Source organism: Protopterus annectens, chromosome 3.part0, assembly GCF_019279795.1.
Source record: "Protopterus annectens isolate FY-2018-M chromosome 3.part0, PAN1.0, whole genome shotgun sequence".
Lineage (NCBI taxonomy): Eukaryota > Metazoa > Chordata > Ceratodontiformes > Protopteridae > Protopterus > Protopterus annectens.
In genome coordinates, this window is record NC_056731.1 from 1,739,033,108 (window position 1) to 1,739,053,006 (window position 19,899).

At 43.0% G+C, this 19,899-nt stretch overlaps 1 protein-coding gene across 1 annotated transcript in view; it reads right to left on the reverse strand.

Annotated features, from left to right (window-relative positions):
• Positions 1–824: 824 nt before the first annotated feature.
• The window catches only part of LOC122797172 (threonylcarbamoyladenosine tRNA methylthiotransferase-like), a 2,201,584-nt gene continuing 2,182,509 nt past the window's right edge, over positions 825–19,899 (reverse strand). The window contains exon 8 of the mRNA XM_044065991.1: positions 825–1,050. Coding sequence (XP_043921926.1) covers positions 825–1,050 — 226 coding nt within the window. The remainder of the gene's footprint in view (positions 1,051–19,899) is intronic.

Here is a 19,899-nt window from a genome sequence, read left to right on the forward strand (position 1 = left end):
ATCAACAGCAGAAGCAGCAGCTGCTATTTCTCACATTCAGACAACTCTTTCTTTTTAAATCTCAAACATAAATAATGCCTTTGCTGCATGAATTCAATTTCAAACCAAGATAAATATTTTACTGCTTTACTTGAGGGTAGTAGCAGAAATTTAAGAAATGTGCATGCTGAAAATCTGTGGCAGAAAAAAAAATACACACACACACACACACACACACACACACACACACACACACACACACACACACACACACACACATACACAATTAAGGATATGAGCCTGTCTATTACATGCTGAATTTCACCTTCAAATGTTGAAGAATTTCAATATTTTCTATGAAACTTAAAAAGATGGCCATTCCTGGACTGCATCATGAACGAGACATTGAAGGTTGTAATTTCTCAGATTTGCACCAAAATCACCTTCTTCTACTTAAATGGACAATTCCTCTTCAGTATGGCAAAATGCAATTCACAGCAGTACACAAAAGTGTACTCTGTGTTCATGAAAAAGAAATGAGTATGCTGAAAATGCATGCCATCTTTTTCAAAATAACTAATTTCATGCCTATCTTTAAACTTGCTGAAAACAGCACTGCACCTTTGCCAGCATTCAAGATTTTGAATGGAGTCATGCAACAATAGAATTATTTTAGCATATATTGTCATTTTCAGCCCTAAACCAGAAAGATTTTAATATCCAAAAAGGAGCACTGTGCAAAACTGTATTCAGAACAAGGCAAATATTTTATTACTTCTGTTCATAAGGCACGGTTATAAACAGAGCTGAAAACAGCATAAATAAAGAAAACACTGGTCACAAGTCTACATTTTATACCGTACATATAACTCTGCCAATTTTCTACAATTTGACCTAAGACTTTCAAAATATTCATCTTTCAGACTTTCTTCAAGAATGTGACAGCTGTCTAGATGATCAAGGTCAGAAGTATTCTTCTCTTTTCTACCCCAAAAGGACATCATAAAACTGCTGTAAAAATCAACATCCACAGGTACACAATCATATTTCACAGTTATTGAGGCATGGCTACTAAAAAGTTAATAATGCATATATGAATAAAAAAATTAAAACAAAGCTGTGAACCTTTGAGTTCAATCTGGATAATACAGACTCATAACTTTCAGTATTTTGAATAGGAAATTTACTGTACAGTCATTATGACTTTGGTCGCATATCACAAACATGATGTGCGTAATTTCTGAGATGAGTCAAGAGTGTGGTTTCTGCATCCAAGACGTATCAAACTAATGAATAAGTGCAGTCTTAGCACAAGAAATGCTTCTCATATACTACATAACAGCATAGGAAGTAACAAGTCACTGACCCTGCAGACCAGAAACTGTGATGAAGATTTATTTGGTAAATCAAAGCAAATGACAACAATAAATAAAATGTAAATAACTGAACAAATAACTAAGGGGGCATCAGAGGGCAGATAACTGTTTAAATGGTTTTAACCTCTTGAAAACTTACATTCCCATTTTGGGCGCTAAGAAGGTCTAATTTAAATAAACACCGAGAAAATAAACCAGGAACATCCTGAGGTAATTAATTTTGTTACTGGAAATGGAGGGGCCAGCCTAGGCAATGTATAAATATTGCAGCAACAGACACGACTTGCACCATATTACTTGCTTTGTCAAACTTGTTTTTTACGGTATCTGTAATATTTACATATCTAGAGTACATCTCCTCCATGGGTCTATATTAGAACATTGAAGTTTCAAAACTTCGAATGTTCTAATATCGAACCCTATTCAGCGAAAGCTGAAAACATCAAACATACAGAACAGCAAATTTTTTCCTAGGGAAAAAATTTGCTGTTCCAAAACCCATACACACAACACAAGCACACCAAACAAACAGGAATCCACACACATACACCTAAAATCTTACACCTAACCTTACAATAAATTATACACAAACCACTAACTATCCACTTACCTTAACCCAAACCCTAACCCTAAAGTCCGTCACTATCGCACACTCACCTCACCCGCACCCAAACCCTAACTCACCTACCCCGCCCTAATCCTCATGTCCACACAATCGCACACTTACCTGACCCGAGCCCTAACCTTAACTCACCTAACCTGCCCTAACCCTCACATCCACACAATCGCACACATACCTAACCCGCGCCCTAACCCTAACTCATCTAACCCACCCTAACTCTCACGTCCAGACAATCACACACATACCTAACCCACACCTTAACCCTAACTAACCTAACCCGCACTCAATCGCACACTTACCTGAACCCGACCCGTAACTTTCCACCACAGCACTGAAAATACCAAAGCAACAGAAACGGACAACCAAATTCTTTCCCTAGGAAAAAATTTGGTTTTCTGTTGCTTCGATATTTTCAGCTTTTGCTGAACAGGGTTCGATATAAGAACTTTCGAAGTTTTGAAACTTCGATGTTCTAATACAGACTCCTCCTCCATTACAGAGTATCGTCTAATTATATGAAATGTTTTAAAAATGAAGAATTTAATTCTGAATGGTTTATGAAGAGCTTTTGTTACTGATGACAAGCATATTTTGAAGAAATAGGTAATGCTGTGAGATGCTAAAATGAGCTAATATAAAGGACTGTGAAAGACCAGTTCACGTACCCAGTTAAATAAATAAATTAAACATAATCCCACTAATATTACAGAAGCAACAACTGACAACCAGGAGACATGGTTAAAAGATCAGTGTAACCAAACACTTTTTTATGGCAGTCACAAATGTTTTCTTCCTCTCAGCAATCTTTACATCCAACTTACCCAAGAATCAATGCATTTTAGGAGTTATGGCAGAGTCCTGCAGATACCAGCCCCACATATCCTCAACACAAGGCTTCAGGTAGATGATGCATTTGCACATCAGTATTTTGCAAGTCCCTACCTTGCAAACTGCACCAGCAGGCAACCTTACCTGGAGTCAATCACCAGGCAGTACCAGTGTGCATCACAAGGCAAACTTCCCTGCACAGGCACAAGATGCATAGGCAACTCAGCAACTGTACTTCTGCTGACCCGGTATTAGTGTGGGCTGCCATGAACAACAGTCCAGCATGCATATTAGTAAGTGCATTCCACAGGCATGTGACTTATTATAATGACCCAGTCCAACCAGGAAAGAAACATAGGCTGAAGAACCATAACACACCTCCAAGGCAGATATCTGACGCAATACTGACAATGAAATATGAGATCAGAAAAAAGCAATCTGTCACTGAAACATCGAATATGAAGATATCTAACATTTTAAAATATTTTTTGCAAAGGGTTTTGCACTCTAACTCTGCAACCAATATATCTGTTGCAGGAGGCAGTGCACCAACAAGTGTGGGAGATCAACAATCCTAGGGTACAGGAATCAGGAATACTCCCATTCCCTGAGGAATGACAGATAGTACAGCTGTGTACACTTACCATAAATGTAGATGTTAGAGTGTATTCACTGTTGCAGTCATCACATATGGGTTATCTGCTTGCCAGCCCTCACTCGGCCTGATTAACAAAGTCTTGGGTCCTGCTTCGGTTGCTGTCTGTTCTTCCGTGATGTCAGGTCGTCAGGGGTATAAAACATGCAGCCGATGCCATTACATCAGTTTTTCTTGCCCCAGATGTCAGGTGCCCCCCTAATGGGAAGCAATTAAATCTATAAATATACAAGGTTTTACCTCCAACAAAAAAGCAAATACACCAAAAAGCTTTTGAGCATAGTAAAGGAGAGAAGAGGTATAGCCAAAAGAAGTAAGGGGGCTGGAGGGAGGGTAACCAGGATCACAACAGTGAATACACTCTAACATCTACATTTATGGTAAGTGTACACAACTGTACTATGTTCTTCGTGCTTCACTGTTGCAGTCATCACATTTGGGTAGATTCCCAAAGCTAAGGATGGGAGGAGGAATTTAGATAGCATTAGGACCAGCTATAAGGCCCTGCAGGACTGCAGTGGCAAAGCCAGCTCTAGATTTAGAAAAAATTGGCAGATGGTAATGCTTGGTGAAAATATGTACAGAACTCCAGGTAGCAGCTTCTAGGATGTCCCTGGAAGAAACGCCTCAGAGAAAGGCTATAGAGGTAGATGCAGCCCTGGTTGAGTGGGGTCTGATCCCCTGTGGGATAGGTTTTCCATGGTGCATGTAGCAAAAATGAAAGCAATGGCCTATCCATTTGGAAATGGTTTGCTTTGAAATAGCCTTCCCCTCTGCCCCTGCATCAAATGTCACCAGTAGTTGTTTAGATTTCCTTTGAGGTTTAGTCCTGTCCAAGTAGAATCTAAGTTGTCTGTGCACATCTAATGAGCGCAGTATCCATTCCCCTTTGTTCTGTGCATTAGGAAAGAAGTTGGCAAATGAAATGACTGATTAAGGGTCACACTGCATACCACCTTGGGAATGAAGGAGGGATTAGTCATGAGGGACACCCTGTCCGCATGAAAGATGATGAAAGGCTCCACTGCCATAAGGGCCTGTAATTCAGATACCCTTCTAGCTGAAGTGATTGCTAAAAGGAAAGCGGTTTTCCAAAAAAGGAATTTTAAGTCTGCAGTAGCAGCTGGCTTGAAAGGGGGGAGAGTGAGTTTCTCCAATACAAAGTTAAGGTCCCAGGCTGGAGTTGGAGCTCTCCTGGGTGGTCGTAAATGTTTGGACCCTCTGAGGAACTGCTTGAGCAGTGGATGAGAGAAGAGGGGAGGTTCTGTGTTATAATGAGCTGAAATAGCTGAAGCGTGAATTTTAATTGAGGAGAAAGACAGGCCCTTGTAAAGCATCTCAGTTAAGTACTGTAAAATCTGAGGTAAATTGGGCACTGCTCATCCCTTAAGATTGGTTCCAGGCACAGAATCATTTCCATTTTTCTGCATAATATTTTCTAGTACTAGGCCTCCTTGCCTCTAAAATGATATCCATCACTGGTTTACTGAGGGATGGTAAAGGGGAGATTAGGTAATTAGCCAAGCTGCTAGGTTCAGTGTTTGAAGCTGAGGGTGCAGAATATGGTTCTCCTGCTGAGTCAATAGGGTAGGAGTCTGAGGCAGGTGCCATGGGGCCAACAGTGACACACTGCGCAAGAGGGGGTACCAGTGTTGGCGTGGCCAGTCTGGTGCAATCAAAATCGTCCTTGGTTTGTCTTGTTTGATCTTTAGTAGTACTTTGGAGAGCAGAGGAGGAAAGGCATAAACCGATAGGTTTTTCCAGCTGAAGGACAGAGCATCCACTTTCCAAGTTTGTTTGTGGGGAGTCCTTGTGCAAAATTTGTCCACTTGATAGTTCTAGGGGGGGGCAAACAGGTCTATATCTGGGCTCCCCCATTTGTTTGTCAACATGTTGAAAATCCTTGGTTCCAGTTTCCACTCGTGTGGGTCCATGAGGTTTCTGCTTAGGCAAACAGGTCTATATCTGGGCTCCCACATTTGCTTGTCAGCATGTTGAAAATCCTTGGCTCCAATTTCCATTCGTGTGGGTCCATGAGGTTTCTGTTTAGTTCGTATGTCAGTCTATTTAGTTTTCCTGGCAGGAATTGAGCTTGTAGATGCACTTGGCAGCTCAGGGCTGTGTTCCACAATGCCATGGCTAGTCTGCAGAGGGGGTAAGAATGTGTACCCCCCCCCCTGCTTGTTTATGTACCACATAACAGTGGTGTTGTCCGTCTTTACCATTAATTGTCCTGGAAGAATGTGGTCCTTGAAGGCTGTCAAAGCATTCTGTACAGCTAACATTTCTTTTTCATTGATATGCAGGTGCATTTGACTTGGGTTCCATTTGCCCTGAATGCACTTCCCTGCCAGGTGAGCCCCCCATGCATAGTCTGATGCGTCTGTTGTTAGGGTTTGTGCGGCAGGGGGTAGTGTGAATGGTAGTCCCTTGTTTTGGTGGCAGGCCTCTGCCCACCAAAGGAATTCTAGGTGTAGGCAACCTTTGATAGGAATCATTACTTCTAGATCCTGAGAATGTTGACACCATTGTAGTTTCCTCATATGCAGTCTTGCGTATGGAATTAGAAGAATGCAGGAGGCCATGAACCCCCAGGCTTGTAGTATTTGCCTTGCAGATAGTAGGGTTTTTGTGGCCACTTATTTGAAGTAGGCTGTCAAATGAATTTGTTTCTCTGGCGTAAGGAAAGCCATCTGGGAAGTTGTACTCAAACTTGCTCCCAGGAATATAATTTGCTGACAGGGTACCCGGTGTGATTTCTTTTTGTTTATGGTGTACCCCAGACAAGTTAGCACCCTTTGTACAAAGGCCAGATGATTCTAAAGTATGTCCTGGCTTTCTGCCTGAATTAGACAATCGTCCAGGTATGGGTATATTTGAATATTTCTTTGCCTGCAAAATGCAATGACTGGAGCTAGGCACTTTGTGAATACCCTGGGTGCACTAGATAAGCCAAAAGGCAGTGAAGAGAACTGATAGTGCGTGTAGCCTGCTTTGAAGCGTAGGTATCTTCTGCAAGATTCCCTGATTGGGATGTGCAGGTATGCCTCCTTTAAATCTAGTGTTGCCAACCAGGCATCTTTGCCTAGCATAGGGAGCAACTGGTGAAGAGTCAGCATCTTGAATTTTGGAATCACTTAAAAGGTGTTTAGAGTAGACAGGTCCAGGATAGAACGCCATGAATTGTCTTTTCTGGGTACCAGGAAAAGTCTTGAGTAGAAACCTTGTCCCTTTTCCTCTTCTGGTACCAAATGAATAGCCCCTATGCTTAAGAGAGAAAGTACTTGCTTTGGGGCCTCTGCCCACTGATTTTGGGGTAGAGCTGGCAAACTGCTTGGTGTTGGCAACATGTGCAAGTGAAATCTGTATCCCTGGGACACTATATTTAAAACCCATTTGTCCTGGGTAATGAGTTCCCAGTTCTTTGCATGAAGAGCAATCTTTCCCCCCAAAGGGGCAGTCAGTTGAGAAATGCTTGGCAGTTTTAAAAATAAGTCATTGCGACGGTTTACCATGGGAGGGAGTTTTATTACTCCCAGATTCGGAAGTGGAGGCACCCCCCACTGCTAGTCCTGTGCATACCTTGGGACTGAAGCCTGGAAGCTCTGCTGGATCTGGGTTTGGTCTGAAGACTCAGGAAAGGACCAATTCTTGGAAGGCCAATGCCTACTAAACCTTAGAGGTTGTACTTGTAAAAAATCTTTAACATTTTGCATAGATTTAGCTTTTTCCTCCATTTTTTTAAGAACTTCTACTGCCTTGTTGCCAAACAGGCGGTAGTGGTTTAAGGGAGCAGCCAGTAATTTCGCTTTAACATGATCTGGCAAGGATTGCTCCTTAAGCCAAGCATGCCTTCTAAGTAGAGACCTGGTTGCAGCAGCCCTGCAAGATGCCTCTAGTGAATCAAAATCACATTGCAAAGTATGTTTTCCAACTTGCTCAGCTGAATGCAATAAATTCTTATTTTCAGCACAATCAGGATTCAACATCATTTTCTGTTTAAGCAATCCAATAATACGCTGCTGATACTTTAACATATGAAACTGGCAATTTAAGGCCCTAATGGCCAACGTTGCAGAAGTGTATACCTTCTTACCCCATCTATCCAGTGCCCTGGAGTCTCTATCAGAGGGGGGTAGGATTTCTGGCAGTAGTAGCTTTAATGCCCTTGGGTCCCTGTGAAATGGTCTCCGGATCTGCAGTAGAATTTTTAAAAAGGAACTTGTGAGAGTCAGGGACCCTGTAATATCTATCAGGTTTTCTGGGAGCAGGAGGTAGAGAGTCAGGGGCCAAGCTAGATTCCAAGAAGGCATCATCAACAATGTCTAGTACAGGAGGTATGGCTAAAGGCCTGTGCTGGGGCAGGAATCAGAAATCCCTAAGCCTCTTTTTAGAATCAGAGAAATCCTGACTTTCCCAACGAAAATGCTCCCTGAGGGTATGCAAGGTTTCACCAAAAGAAAAATCCTCTGGGGGGATGCAGAGGGAATAGAGTCTTCAGCATCAGAATCCTCATCGGTAGATAAGGGTAAATCCTGGTCATCAGAGGAAACAGAAAATTCAGAATCCTGGTCAGAAGTATCATAAGTAAACTCAGTCCTAGGTCTCTTAGAGGGGGAAGGTTGGCTTCCCCTGATTAAAGTAATAAGGTCTTCAGCCATTCTTATCATCTGTTTTTTAGGCATAGAGGCCTGGCCAGGCTTCTTCATCACTGATTTTTTCCCAAAAAAACTTTTTACTGAAAGATTTTATCATATATCAAATATCAAAGCCAGTTATCACACAGAAAAAGGATTAGCATAACTGTTTAAATCTCAGGTATTCAACAGAAAAAGTGAATAAAATTAATTAAAACACCTGGAACATTAATTCTACTAGACTAACTAAAGACTTAAAGAACTATTTACATACATACACAAAGTAATGAAGTTAATTACAGAACTTTGAAAAATACATCAAAACCATTATCAAAGAAGATAAGCCTAGAGTTACTTGATTCAGACCAGTAGGAGCGATATAACAATGAAAGTCAACATTATCAACGTTAATATAGTAATGAAGGAGTTCGTAATTTATTTATGGTAACATTTTAAAGTCATGGAAAAATCAGCCTTGTAATCCAAATTTGATTTATTTTTACAAAATTTAGCTAATGTTTCGTCATCATCTATAAAAAAACACAGTTCTGTATGAAAAATGAGAGTCACAATGTCATCTAGCAATGGTGCCAGTAAATGTCTCAAATATGATAATACAGTTATCTGGTGCTAGTCATACAGAAATAAAAATATCTACAGTATAAACCCTGCAAATATGCTTGTCGCAGAACTGTCACAATAATAATTAAAGTGAGCAGCCTTATTTTCCAAAATAATTTCTGCATGTCTCTGATAAGTGTTTAGTGACCAGATGATAATAAAACTGCTTCTAAGCCCCAAGCTAAAAGGTAAAATGGGTCAAACCTTTGACAGAAAAGCAGTGCCTGTACAGTAGCAAAATCTGGATAACACTTTGCTCCAAGTATGGAAAGAATACTGTTGGTAGAAAATACTGCTACAGCAACTAAATATGGAAATGATCAACAACATACCTGCTTGAAGTGTAGGAAGATGTTAAAATATTAAACACCCTATAAACATGCACGTAAGACGACCACTGAACCTAACTGTAGTCATCATCAGTGACAATGCACTAAATTTACAAAGGCAAACTAGGAAATGAGGAAAGCTAGGAAACTATATACGAACCGAATACAACTATAGTCAGTACTGTGAAAATACACAAAATTCTCCTCAGGTCACACAGGAGATGCAGAAAGCCAGGAGAAAACAAGCAGACACCTGGGCTACAAGTGCATGAATCAAAGCTATTAAAATAGCTGAGAGGGAGTAGATTAGGCTTAATTTATTTTACTAACTAGGTAAGGCCCTCTTTTTTCAGGAGTGTCCAAGAAACACCTGTCTAATAAAGAGACCTGTGCAGAGCATGCACTTTACATACAGAGACTCATATCTAGAAATAAAGGATGACATTTCGTTAGTGGCTCTTGCCCTTAACTCTGCACTATACTGTCAGGGTATCATCTTTAGGCTGCTAATAAGAGGTGATATATTATTTCATTTTTTTTTTTTAACAGAAATCATTAGACTTATAATGCTAATTCTATTTTTCATACAAGTCATTATCTACTAATCTACATAAAACTGGCTAAAATCACACATACGCAAACTAGCCCCCCATAAGTGTAAACTTACAGATACCCTTACCTCCTAACCAATAATGCTCTATATTCAAATTAAGGTTTTTGTTTTTGCAAAAGGGAGTAAACGTTCAACTGTCAACAGCTAGAAAGTTGATGCTTTGGAAAAGCAGTCCGTGTTCGTTTCTCATGTCATGCCACAGCCAAACAAACACATCAAACCAATGAACCACTGAGGAATACACATTCAACAGCTGATGAGAGAGATCTGACTACTGCTGTGAAGTACCCTCATAGTAAAAGACCCTAAGGACTCTATCCTATTAGATCTATCACTAGAAGGGAAGTGATGGAGGACACTAAAACAATAACTACAAATAATGCGATCACAAGATTTTTTTTTTTTTTTTTACAAACTTTAGGTTCTCACATTATAAAGAATTGATATATATATGTATTGAGTGCATGTAAGCTCACTGCAACCTACTACCCATAAAAACAGCTGTCTTTACTTGTAAAATCACTGGGATCTACTGCCTACCCTTAGTCCTCTCAATGTGTCCGCTTATACATATAACTTAACTGACAAAGGTCAGTTGTCAATCTCCTCTCCGGTCCAGCTGGTGAATCTGGGAATCTTGAGGCAATGTTACAACTGCCTCATGTACACAGACAACCCTCTCCTCCTACCAACAAATTCCAACACATGTGAGAGATGCAACCATATAGCCAAACTGGAGTATAAGCTCTCTCAACTCAGTACTGGTGTAACTAGTCAGGAGGAGAAGGAAACCACACTCACTACAATTCCACCACGACAGCAAACCAAACACATAAACACACAAAAACATACTCGGAGGCTCTAAATAAAAATCTGCCTAAGCAGCAGAGACCTCCAAAGCAGACACCCAAGCAACCGCTACCCCAAAACAAAACACGTGCAACGCATAGCTCACAAAGCCAGTATGCCAAACAGTCACAGCCCTTAAGGCTAAACAACACACCTGATACACCTGTAATAGATGACTCTATCGTCAGGCACACTGACTGACTGACTTCGCCAGGCTGAACAAGGAGAAGGTCACGGTGAGCTGCCTGTCGGGCGGTAGGATCCGCCACATAACACAAGTACTCAGGTCACTCCAAGGCAAGTACAAATATGATTCAGTCATTGTCCATGCTGGTGTGAATGACCTGAGACGTACCTCCCTGGACTACATGAAAAGAGACAGAGGAGCTCTCTGAGCATGTAGCCCATGCCGGTATGACCCTGACCTTGAGTAGCATATTACCCTCACCAAGAATGATGCCACAATATGAAGACAAGATGATCAATTTCAACAATTAGCTTAAGTATTGGTGGCATTCAAAGGGGATCCAATGCCTGTCAGCCTGGGATGACATGCTCGACAAGCCACGATGCTTCGCTAGGGACGGCTTGCACCTGTCACCCCTGGGCTTTCGGATATTGGCAAAGGCTCTTGCCATCCCCATAGTGCCTTTTTTAGGCAAGGCTCAAAAGACAAACCCACCTCCATAGGTATCACAAGGGATAAGAAACTAAGAGTAATGTTACTCAATGCCAGAAGTCTAAACCTCAAGATGCATGCACTCGAAACTCTCCTTAGCATGGAGAACATCGATATCTGTGCAGTAACAGAAACCTGGTTCTAGGCTCCCGAGAGCATCCCAGCACTACCAGGTTATACCTCATACCATGCTTTTCGGCCCCAAAACTTGGACCGAACCACAAAAGGAGGGGGGAGTATCAATATTCGTCAAAGATACCCACACCTCCAGGTTGGTGGCACAGCACGAAGCATCAGAGACTATCCATGTGCAACTAACAGTGGGTAAAACTGCCTTCCAGTTTATAGCCTGCTACAGACCACCTCCCAAACCCAGGAACCCCACTCGGCCTTCCTGAGAACACTGGAAAATATGAAGGTCTCTCCAAACACCATTATATTGGGCGCCTTCAACTACCCAAACATAGACTGGGAGCATTACTCTAGCTCCAACACCCTAGCCCAAAGGTTCCTAGAATTTATAAACTCAAATGCTATGGAACAACTTGTTACCACTCCCACAAGAGGGGAAAACATACTGGACCTGATCATCACCAACATGGGGGCTCTATGCTCCAGACCAGAAGTGTATCCTTCACTGGTAAGATCAGACCATAAACTAATCTCACTGGATATTCACATCCCGACCCCACCCCCTGCCCGGAAAACCACAGTGAAAAACCTCTCTAAAGCAAATTTCACACTCCTCAAAACTGAGGTGGAATCCTTCAAAGCCCCCGGGCCTGTGGAAAATACGGCCCAGACTGCAGAATCCTTTATAAACACATTCTATGAACACCTTCAGGAATGCATGGATCATGCAATCCGAAATAAAACCAAGACCCAATCCTCCAAAGGCAGGCGTCCTGTCTGGTGGACCCCAGCCATAAACAAACTATACAACAGAAGGAAGAAGCCACTACATGATAGAGCAAAATCCCAAAAAGGGAAGGCATCTCTGATCAGTATTAGCAAAAAACTACGGGCACTCATAAAATCGTCTAAGACCAGCTTCGAGAGAAAAACTGCACAGGACAATAAGGATAATCACAAGGCTTTCTTTAGTTATGTTAGGAACCTGGGTGGAAAATCCCAGATATGCTCAGAATTAGTCCAAAATGACAAAAAATACACCAAACCCACAGACATTGCCAACATCCTAGCTGACAGGTTCAGCGCAAACTCCCCCCCCCCACCAAAAGGGCAAATATCTATCCCAGTAGAGTGCTGCCCCCCTGACATCTCAGATGCTCAGGTAAGAGCCGCCCTCTCCAAAGCAAAAAACACAGCATCAATGGGACCAGATGGTGTCCCGGGCTGCGTCCTACATGAACTCCAAGAAGAGCTAAACCCAAACATAAAACTACTGTTCAATCTCAGCCTTACTACAGGATATGTACCCAAAGAGTAGCGTACAGCAACAGTGGTCCCTCTCCACAAAGGTGGTGCCTCAACAGATCCTGGAAACTATCGACCCATAAGCCTGACTAGCTTGGTCTGCAAAGCTATGGAAAGGATCATCATGGACCTCGTAAATAACGATATTGGGGACCTACAGACACTGGATCCTACCCAGTTTGGCTTTGTTAAGGGCAGATCCTGCCACTTAAACCTGGTTGATTTCTTTGAAACAGTCACCAAGGCCATTGACGAGGGGAAGGTGGTCCACACAGCCTACCTGGACCTTGCAAAAGCCCCAATACCCCACTCGGGCATTATAGATAAGCTCACCAGCTTAAATATAAACCCCTATGTCACTAGATGAGTTGCAAACTGGCTCAAGGACAGAACCCACATGGTTAGAATTGCTGGAGCCATGTCAGACTCCAAACCAGTTACAAGTGGCGTCCCACAAGGCTCAGTCCTTGGACCTCTCTTGTTCGGTATATATTTCTCGGAGGTACAGGCCAACACGGAAGGACTGTGGCTGACCGAGTTTGCAGATGACTGCAAACTAGGCGCCATAATCGACTCTCCAGCCGACACAAGCATCCTACAAAAGGGCCTCACAGAAACAGACAACTGGTGCCAGAGCCATGGCCTCGAGCTAAACGCCAAAAAGTGTATAGTAATCCCCTTTGGCAAAAACAAAGTGCCCACAAATTACCACACAGGTGGTAATCCATTAAGTACGGAAGAAGTAATTAGGGTCCTGGGGACCCAAGTTGATAGCAATCTCTCATTTGACAACCACGTGGCCAAAGTGGTTAGAAAAACTTTTTATATAGCCCACCTAATCATGAAGGGATTCACATCTAGATCAGTGGAGGTCATCATGCCTCTTTACTCATCCCTCATCAGGCCCATAATTGAGTACAATGCCCCTTTTGGGATGTACCTTACCAGACACCTGCAGCAACTGGAAAGATCTCAAAAGTACCTCACCGAGAGGATCAAAGGGCTCAAACAGATACCGTATGCTACCCGGTTAAAGAAACTACAGCTCTACTCAGTGGCATACCGCCTGCTCAGAGGCGATCTGTGTTTGACGTATAAAGCCATGTCCAACCCGGAATTAATGGACATGCTGCACCTCAGAAAATACAAATCCCATCGAGCTACGCGTTTGAGAGACTTGAACCTCAGCACTGAAATAAATAGGACATGCTGGCAGGACAGATTCATAACCCAGAGGCTCCCTTCACTCTGGAATAAAATCCCAGTCCAGGTTAGGCAGAGTCCCTCATTGACTCTCTTCAAGAGGAATCTTGATGAGTGGATGGGAGATCGTAGGTTTACCCCGGGTATCACTTCTGTGTCACTGTTAGACAGAGGCACAGTATACTAACCTCGAAAAAGGGCATAGCAAAATTCATTTAAAATGGGTGGCGAAAGACAAACACACTCTGGCTAGGCTTATAAATGCCCTAGGGCAGATAGCCTGGTATGAACCTATGAACACTACGAACTCTGCATTACCACTAAACAAAAGTCATTAAAATACAAGAAATAACAGCACATTATGCTATGAGTTATACTGGGTGAGCACTACCTTTAATACCCATGAGCAACCATGCAAACAATTAAAGACCCATAGTGTAATCATTTAGGCTGATCATGAAGCTAGCCTTTAGGCTCTAAGCAGCTGCACTTCAACTTGTCCACACACTCATGATGTTCTTCACCATCCAGTATGCTACCACTAAGTTAGATAATGCCACACCCTCACTTCTGATCAGCTGAAAAATAACTTCCTAGAATTTGTCTTGCATGTTAGTATGCTGACAAATTCATTCTTTCATATTGGACATTTTTGGTTAAATCAATTCCTTCCATCAACCTCCTTACTATGAATTAAAATTATATCCTCCCAATTCCCTTTTTTTTTTACAGGTTGCGTAACCAAAAAACTGCATCTCTTATTGTCTGTACAAACTTCATTATCTATAGCCCCTCTATAAGCTTTGCTTAAGATGGTCTCTGGCACCCAACCCTCCAAAAACAGGAAAAGACAGTCATTTATACAATGACAATACAAATTTTGCTTCTCTGGGCTCTGCTCGTTTTTCAGTGCTCCTCGTTCTCTTTGCCCAATCTGTCATCTTTTCATACTGATTTTGATTAAGCAAAGCTAAAATTATTGCCTCAAGGTTATCCCCCCCCCCCTCCCAATCACACACAAAGTATGATTCACCATAACCTACAGGTTTTCAGTCCCATATGTAATATCCCACATTTCTTAGCAGCAAACTGCTGCCATTCACCAACCTCCATCCAATAAATTTACTAGATCTGGATATTACTTAGCCTATATTACTTTAGCTCCAGCACTTGTTTAATAATCACATTTTTATGCAGCCCTAAACCCCAAAAGTGATAGCTAAAACAAAATCCTGAAGAAGTGTTTCATCAGTTACTGATGCTGCTACCTGCTGAGCTATTTATCTATCTTCTTAAAGGTATTTTCCTGCTAGTCACCATGCTCTAAGTCTCTGTGTTTAACCAAGATGCTTGTATGGTTAATTTCACTTAAACTACTCCATTGGAACACACATAAGCTGTATCAAAGGCTTTCCAAACACCCAGAAATATCACATCGGGGCTCTCTAGGTGCATCTCATTCACCAGACAGCCTCAAAAAGTATCACACAGAACAAAGCTGCCCACCTCTCTTTAAAACTTTAATGATTCTTCCCCTTCAAATTTTAATTCATCAAGGTCCCGAATACTCTTCCTTTAAAAGTTTTGGTTAGTGTTTCTCATGATTATACCCACAGTTAATGGATTCTTCCTTAAATTCCCCTTATACATCTGTGTCCCTCTCTGTAAGTGATTTTTAGCCTCTATGCACTTACACTTCAAGTAACTGGCCAAATAGCTCTGGGAAAGGCACTTCTAACACTTCCACTAAGGCCTTTAATATCTTACGGCACAAACTAAACTGTCAAACCTCTGAGTTTATCCTCACTTTAGTCTCTCAAACTTCCTCAGAACAGCTTTCATCATTCATTTCACCATCCATATATACCTTCTCTCTCTAATTTAATATGGTTGTTTTCATTTAACATAATTACATGTACATGGGAACAAACATTCTGTGTATGCTGCATGTGCCGAGAAAAACACTCGTAATAAACATAAAGAACTAAAGAAATCACAATTTCATGTATTTTAATGGTATCCTGACTCAGGAATGGGGTTCATTCCTAAGTATTTAAACATTTGGGGGAAAAAAAAAAAAAAAAAAATGATGTACTCACCATAGCGTTCTATCAGAGTAGTTCTACTTCATTTGTCTTCTACCTGTGGGTACCGGATCCGGGCCGGCAACTTCACAAGCATCTGCTCCAAGCTCCTCCCCTTACCCATAACACACCACCACTACCTTCCAACCCTCAGATCGAGTTTGCTGCACCTTACACTGAACAACCCAATCCCAAAAAAACACCTTACACACCTAAAACCAGCTAAACAGCTGCCCATATGGTAAGGCCAGGGGGAAGGAGGGCGGGACGGTTGAAGATAAATGAAGTAGAACTACTCAGATGGAACGTTATCATGAGTACATAACTTCTTTATCTGAAATAGTTTACTTCATTTGATCTTCAACCTGTAGGACAGAGTCCCCAGCTACTAAATACCTGGGTGGCCCTCATGGAAGGATATTCCAGAGCACCGCGGAACCAAAGGATGATCTCCTTCGAGAAATCAAATCCAATTTTTAGTGAGAAATAAAGGTATGAGATGAGGACCAAGTAGCCACAGAACAAATGTCATCTAATGATACTCTCGACCAAAAGGCCGCAGAAGCAGCCATGGACCTAGTCGAGTGAGCTTCAACCTGACCCTGTGGAGACAAACCTTCATCCTTGTAGATCTGAAGGATATATAGAGAGATCCATCTAGCAATGGTAACCTTAGAGATAGGTTTACCCAAAAAAGGTTTAGAAAAGGACAAAAACAACTGGTCAGATTTATGAAAGGTTTTGGTCCTGTGTAAATAGAACTGTAACTGTCTATGAACATCCAACAAATGCAACTTGTACTCCATTTTGTTTGTAAAATTTGGAAAGAAAACAGGTAAATTGATAGTTTGGATTGATATTAACCTCCAATGCTACTTTTGGTAGAAAAGAAGGACTGGTTGCAAGAGAACCCCTGTCCTTGTGGAAAATCATGTATGGAACCTTGACAGACTTCCAAGACAAAAACTTAAGATCTGTGGTTGCTGCTGGTTCAAATGGAGGCGCAAACAATGTTTGAAGTACCATAGTAAGGTCCCATGGGGAATGGGATCTTTGACTGGAGGACGTAAGAGAAAGGTACCTTTAATAAAAGCTTTGCACAATCTGGAAGAGGCTAAAGAAGAAGAATTCTCACCCACGTGAAATGAGAAATGGCGGCTAGTTGAACCCTGACCGTAGACAAGCTAGCCCCTTGTTGAAAAATATTTGCCAAAAAAATCAACAATACCCGGAACGGGAGCTGTGAATGGATCTAAACTCCTTTGAGAAGCCCAAAAGGAAAAAACTCTTCCATTTGCTGTGATAAATCTTCCTGGAGGACGACTTATGAGCTGCCACCCAAATAGACCTGACCGAAGAAGACAATCCAGGAGTCCTAGCAATTAAGGGAACTTTCCAGATTCAGATGAAGGACCCTCGAAGGGTGCAAAATGAGATCCTGAATGGGATACAAGGCGAAGCTAGAAGATGAGACCAAAGGAAGGGAAACCATACCTGGTGAGGCCAACATGGGGCAATGAGGATCACATTGCTTCCCAGTCAACAAGCTTTCTGTAGAAACTTTGGAATAAGGGGTACAGGAGGGTAAGCATAAAGAAGACCGGGAGGCCAAGCATGGACTAGTGCGTCTTTGGGAGGCTCCCCCGGTGGGGGGTTCAGAGTGAAGAACTCACTGCACTTCGCATTGGAAGGAGATGCAAAGAGATCGCAGCAAGGCCGACCCCATTCTAGAAAGATCTGCTCCGCTACTGAAGGCTTCAGAGACCACTCATAAGGCATCAGAATAGTCCGGCTTAGTTTGACCAGTGGAGATCGCCCATTCCCAAACTCTAATGGCCTCGCAATAAAGGGGGTAAGATCTGGTCCCTCCCTGTTTGTTGATATACCAGACCATTGACATGTTGTCTGACTGGATTGCAATGGTTCCCACAGGTAGAAAGGCATGAAGGGCCAGCAACACCAAAAGGGCCACCCTCATCTCCAGAACGTTTATATGCAAACTGGTCTCAATCGGAAACCACATGCCTTGAACTGTCCTTCCCGAACAATGCCACCCCCCCCCCCCCCCAGTTGGGAGGCGTCCATGGTCACTCTGGCTTGGGCAGGAGCTGGAAAAAAAGGTTGTGTCTCCAATATTTCCGAAGACTGCATCCACCAAAGAAGGGATGACCTGCAGATTCAGCTGAGGTGTATTAGGTGCAACAACAGAAGATCCAACAAGGACCATTGCACAGCTAGAGTCCATTGTAGTACTCGCATATGTAATTGAGCATATGGTAGGAGTGTTATCGTCACTGCCATAGAACCTAGGCCCCTTAAGACCGACTCTGCTGATGGAAAGTGAGATTGGTAAATGAAGGCAACATGCATCCTTAAGTTTCGAATTCTCTCCAAGGTCAGTAAAACTTTTGCCTGTGGCGAGTCTATCCATGCCCCTATGTATTCTATCACCGGGACAGGATTCAGAAGATATTTGGCTATGTTGATTGTAATCCCTAGATAGTGTGCAAGCTTTAGGAAATAATCCCTGGTCCTACAAAGTAGAAGCTTGGTGGGAGCAGTAAGGAGCCAATTGTCCAGGTAAGGGTAGACTTGAATCCGCTGAAGCCTCAGGTGAGCCGCTAGTACTGCCATCACTTTGGTGAACACCCTGGGGGCTGTTTTAAGACCAAAGGATAGGGCTCGAAACTGATAATGATTGGCTCCTAGCCGGAAGCGGAGAAACCTCCTGGAGCTTCTGTGCATCTTTATGTGATAGTAAGCGGCCTGGAGGTTGAGCAATCACATCCAGTCGCTCTCTTGCAGGTACGGCATGATGGAAGTGACTATCCGGAACTTCTCTTTAGCAACTGACAGGTTCAGAGTAGATAGGTCCAGAATGGGCCTTAAGTCTCCCGTCTTTTTTGGCACCAAAAAGAACCTGGAGTAGATGCCCCATCTGGGCTGATCTGGGGGGATGGGTTCGATAGCTCGTTTCTCTAGCAGCTTAGAAACTTCTAGCGCTGCTGCCTCCCTTTGCGTGGGTGGTATGTCTGGGAGGTGCTTGTAAGGTGCAGGAGGAACCACCAATGGGATATAATAGCCTCTGGAAATTATCTGAAGCACCCAACGGTTTGATGACATGGACTCGCAAACCACTTGTTGTTCCTCAGGGGGAACTGCCTGGGGTTCCTCGAGCATGGGCTGTCCCCTGTGGTAAAATTATAGGATTCACACACAAAGCAGGAGGAGTCGGGGCGGAGTCCAAAGATATAGTCAGGGGCCTCAATCCATTGGAGAGAACCCTTCCACAACATCTAACACTGAGGGAGAATGAGCTTCATGGGATATCATTAACGGAACCGCTCTCTCCCCGGATCCGAAGCGATAATTGGAGCCGAGCCCAAAGTAGACAGTGCTCGGGGGGGGGGGGGTGACCTGACAAGGTTGGAGCCGATGGAAACAGTTACACCCCCTTGGATCCACCACCCAGGCTCTGGCTCAGAGAGCCACTCAGATCCAAACTATTTGGATCCAACACGCTCCAGGCAGCTGTCGGCATAGACGAGACAGGTACCAGCAGTGCCAACCCCCTGACTAGGGGCATTCTCGGATCCATGTACTCCAAAACCGGGGGTCGGATAGGAGAAGGAGATATAGATGTAAAGAAGGGAAGCGAGCTCCCCCCTCCAGAGTGAGAGGGGGCTGGCAAAACTCCCATCTGAATTTGTGTGCGAATAAATCTCCACATCATTTTATCCATGTCTACTTTAGAGAGACTGTGGGTGGACCTCGATGAAGCCACAGACTCCGACCTGGTGGGTCGAGGAACTGAGGCTCTAGAGGGTAGTCAGGGCTCCTCCAGCTCTGGAGAAAATCTAGGAGATCGGAGCCAAGGGGAGTCAACAACAGGAGTAGAAGGAGAAGAAGAAGAGGAGGTGGCCACCTCCGTAGAAGGGAGCAGGCCCTTCATAACTAATTTCGCCTGTCTATCCTTAGGGGTGCGTG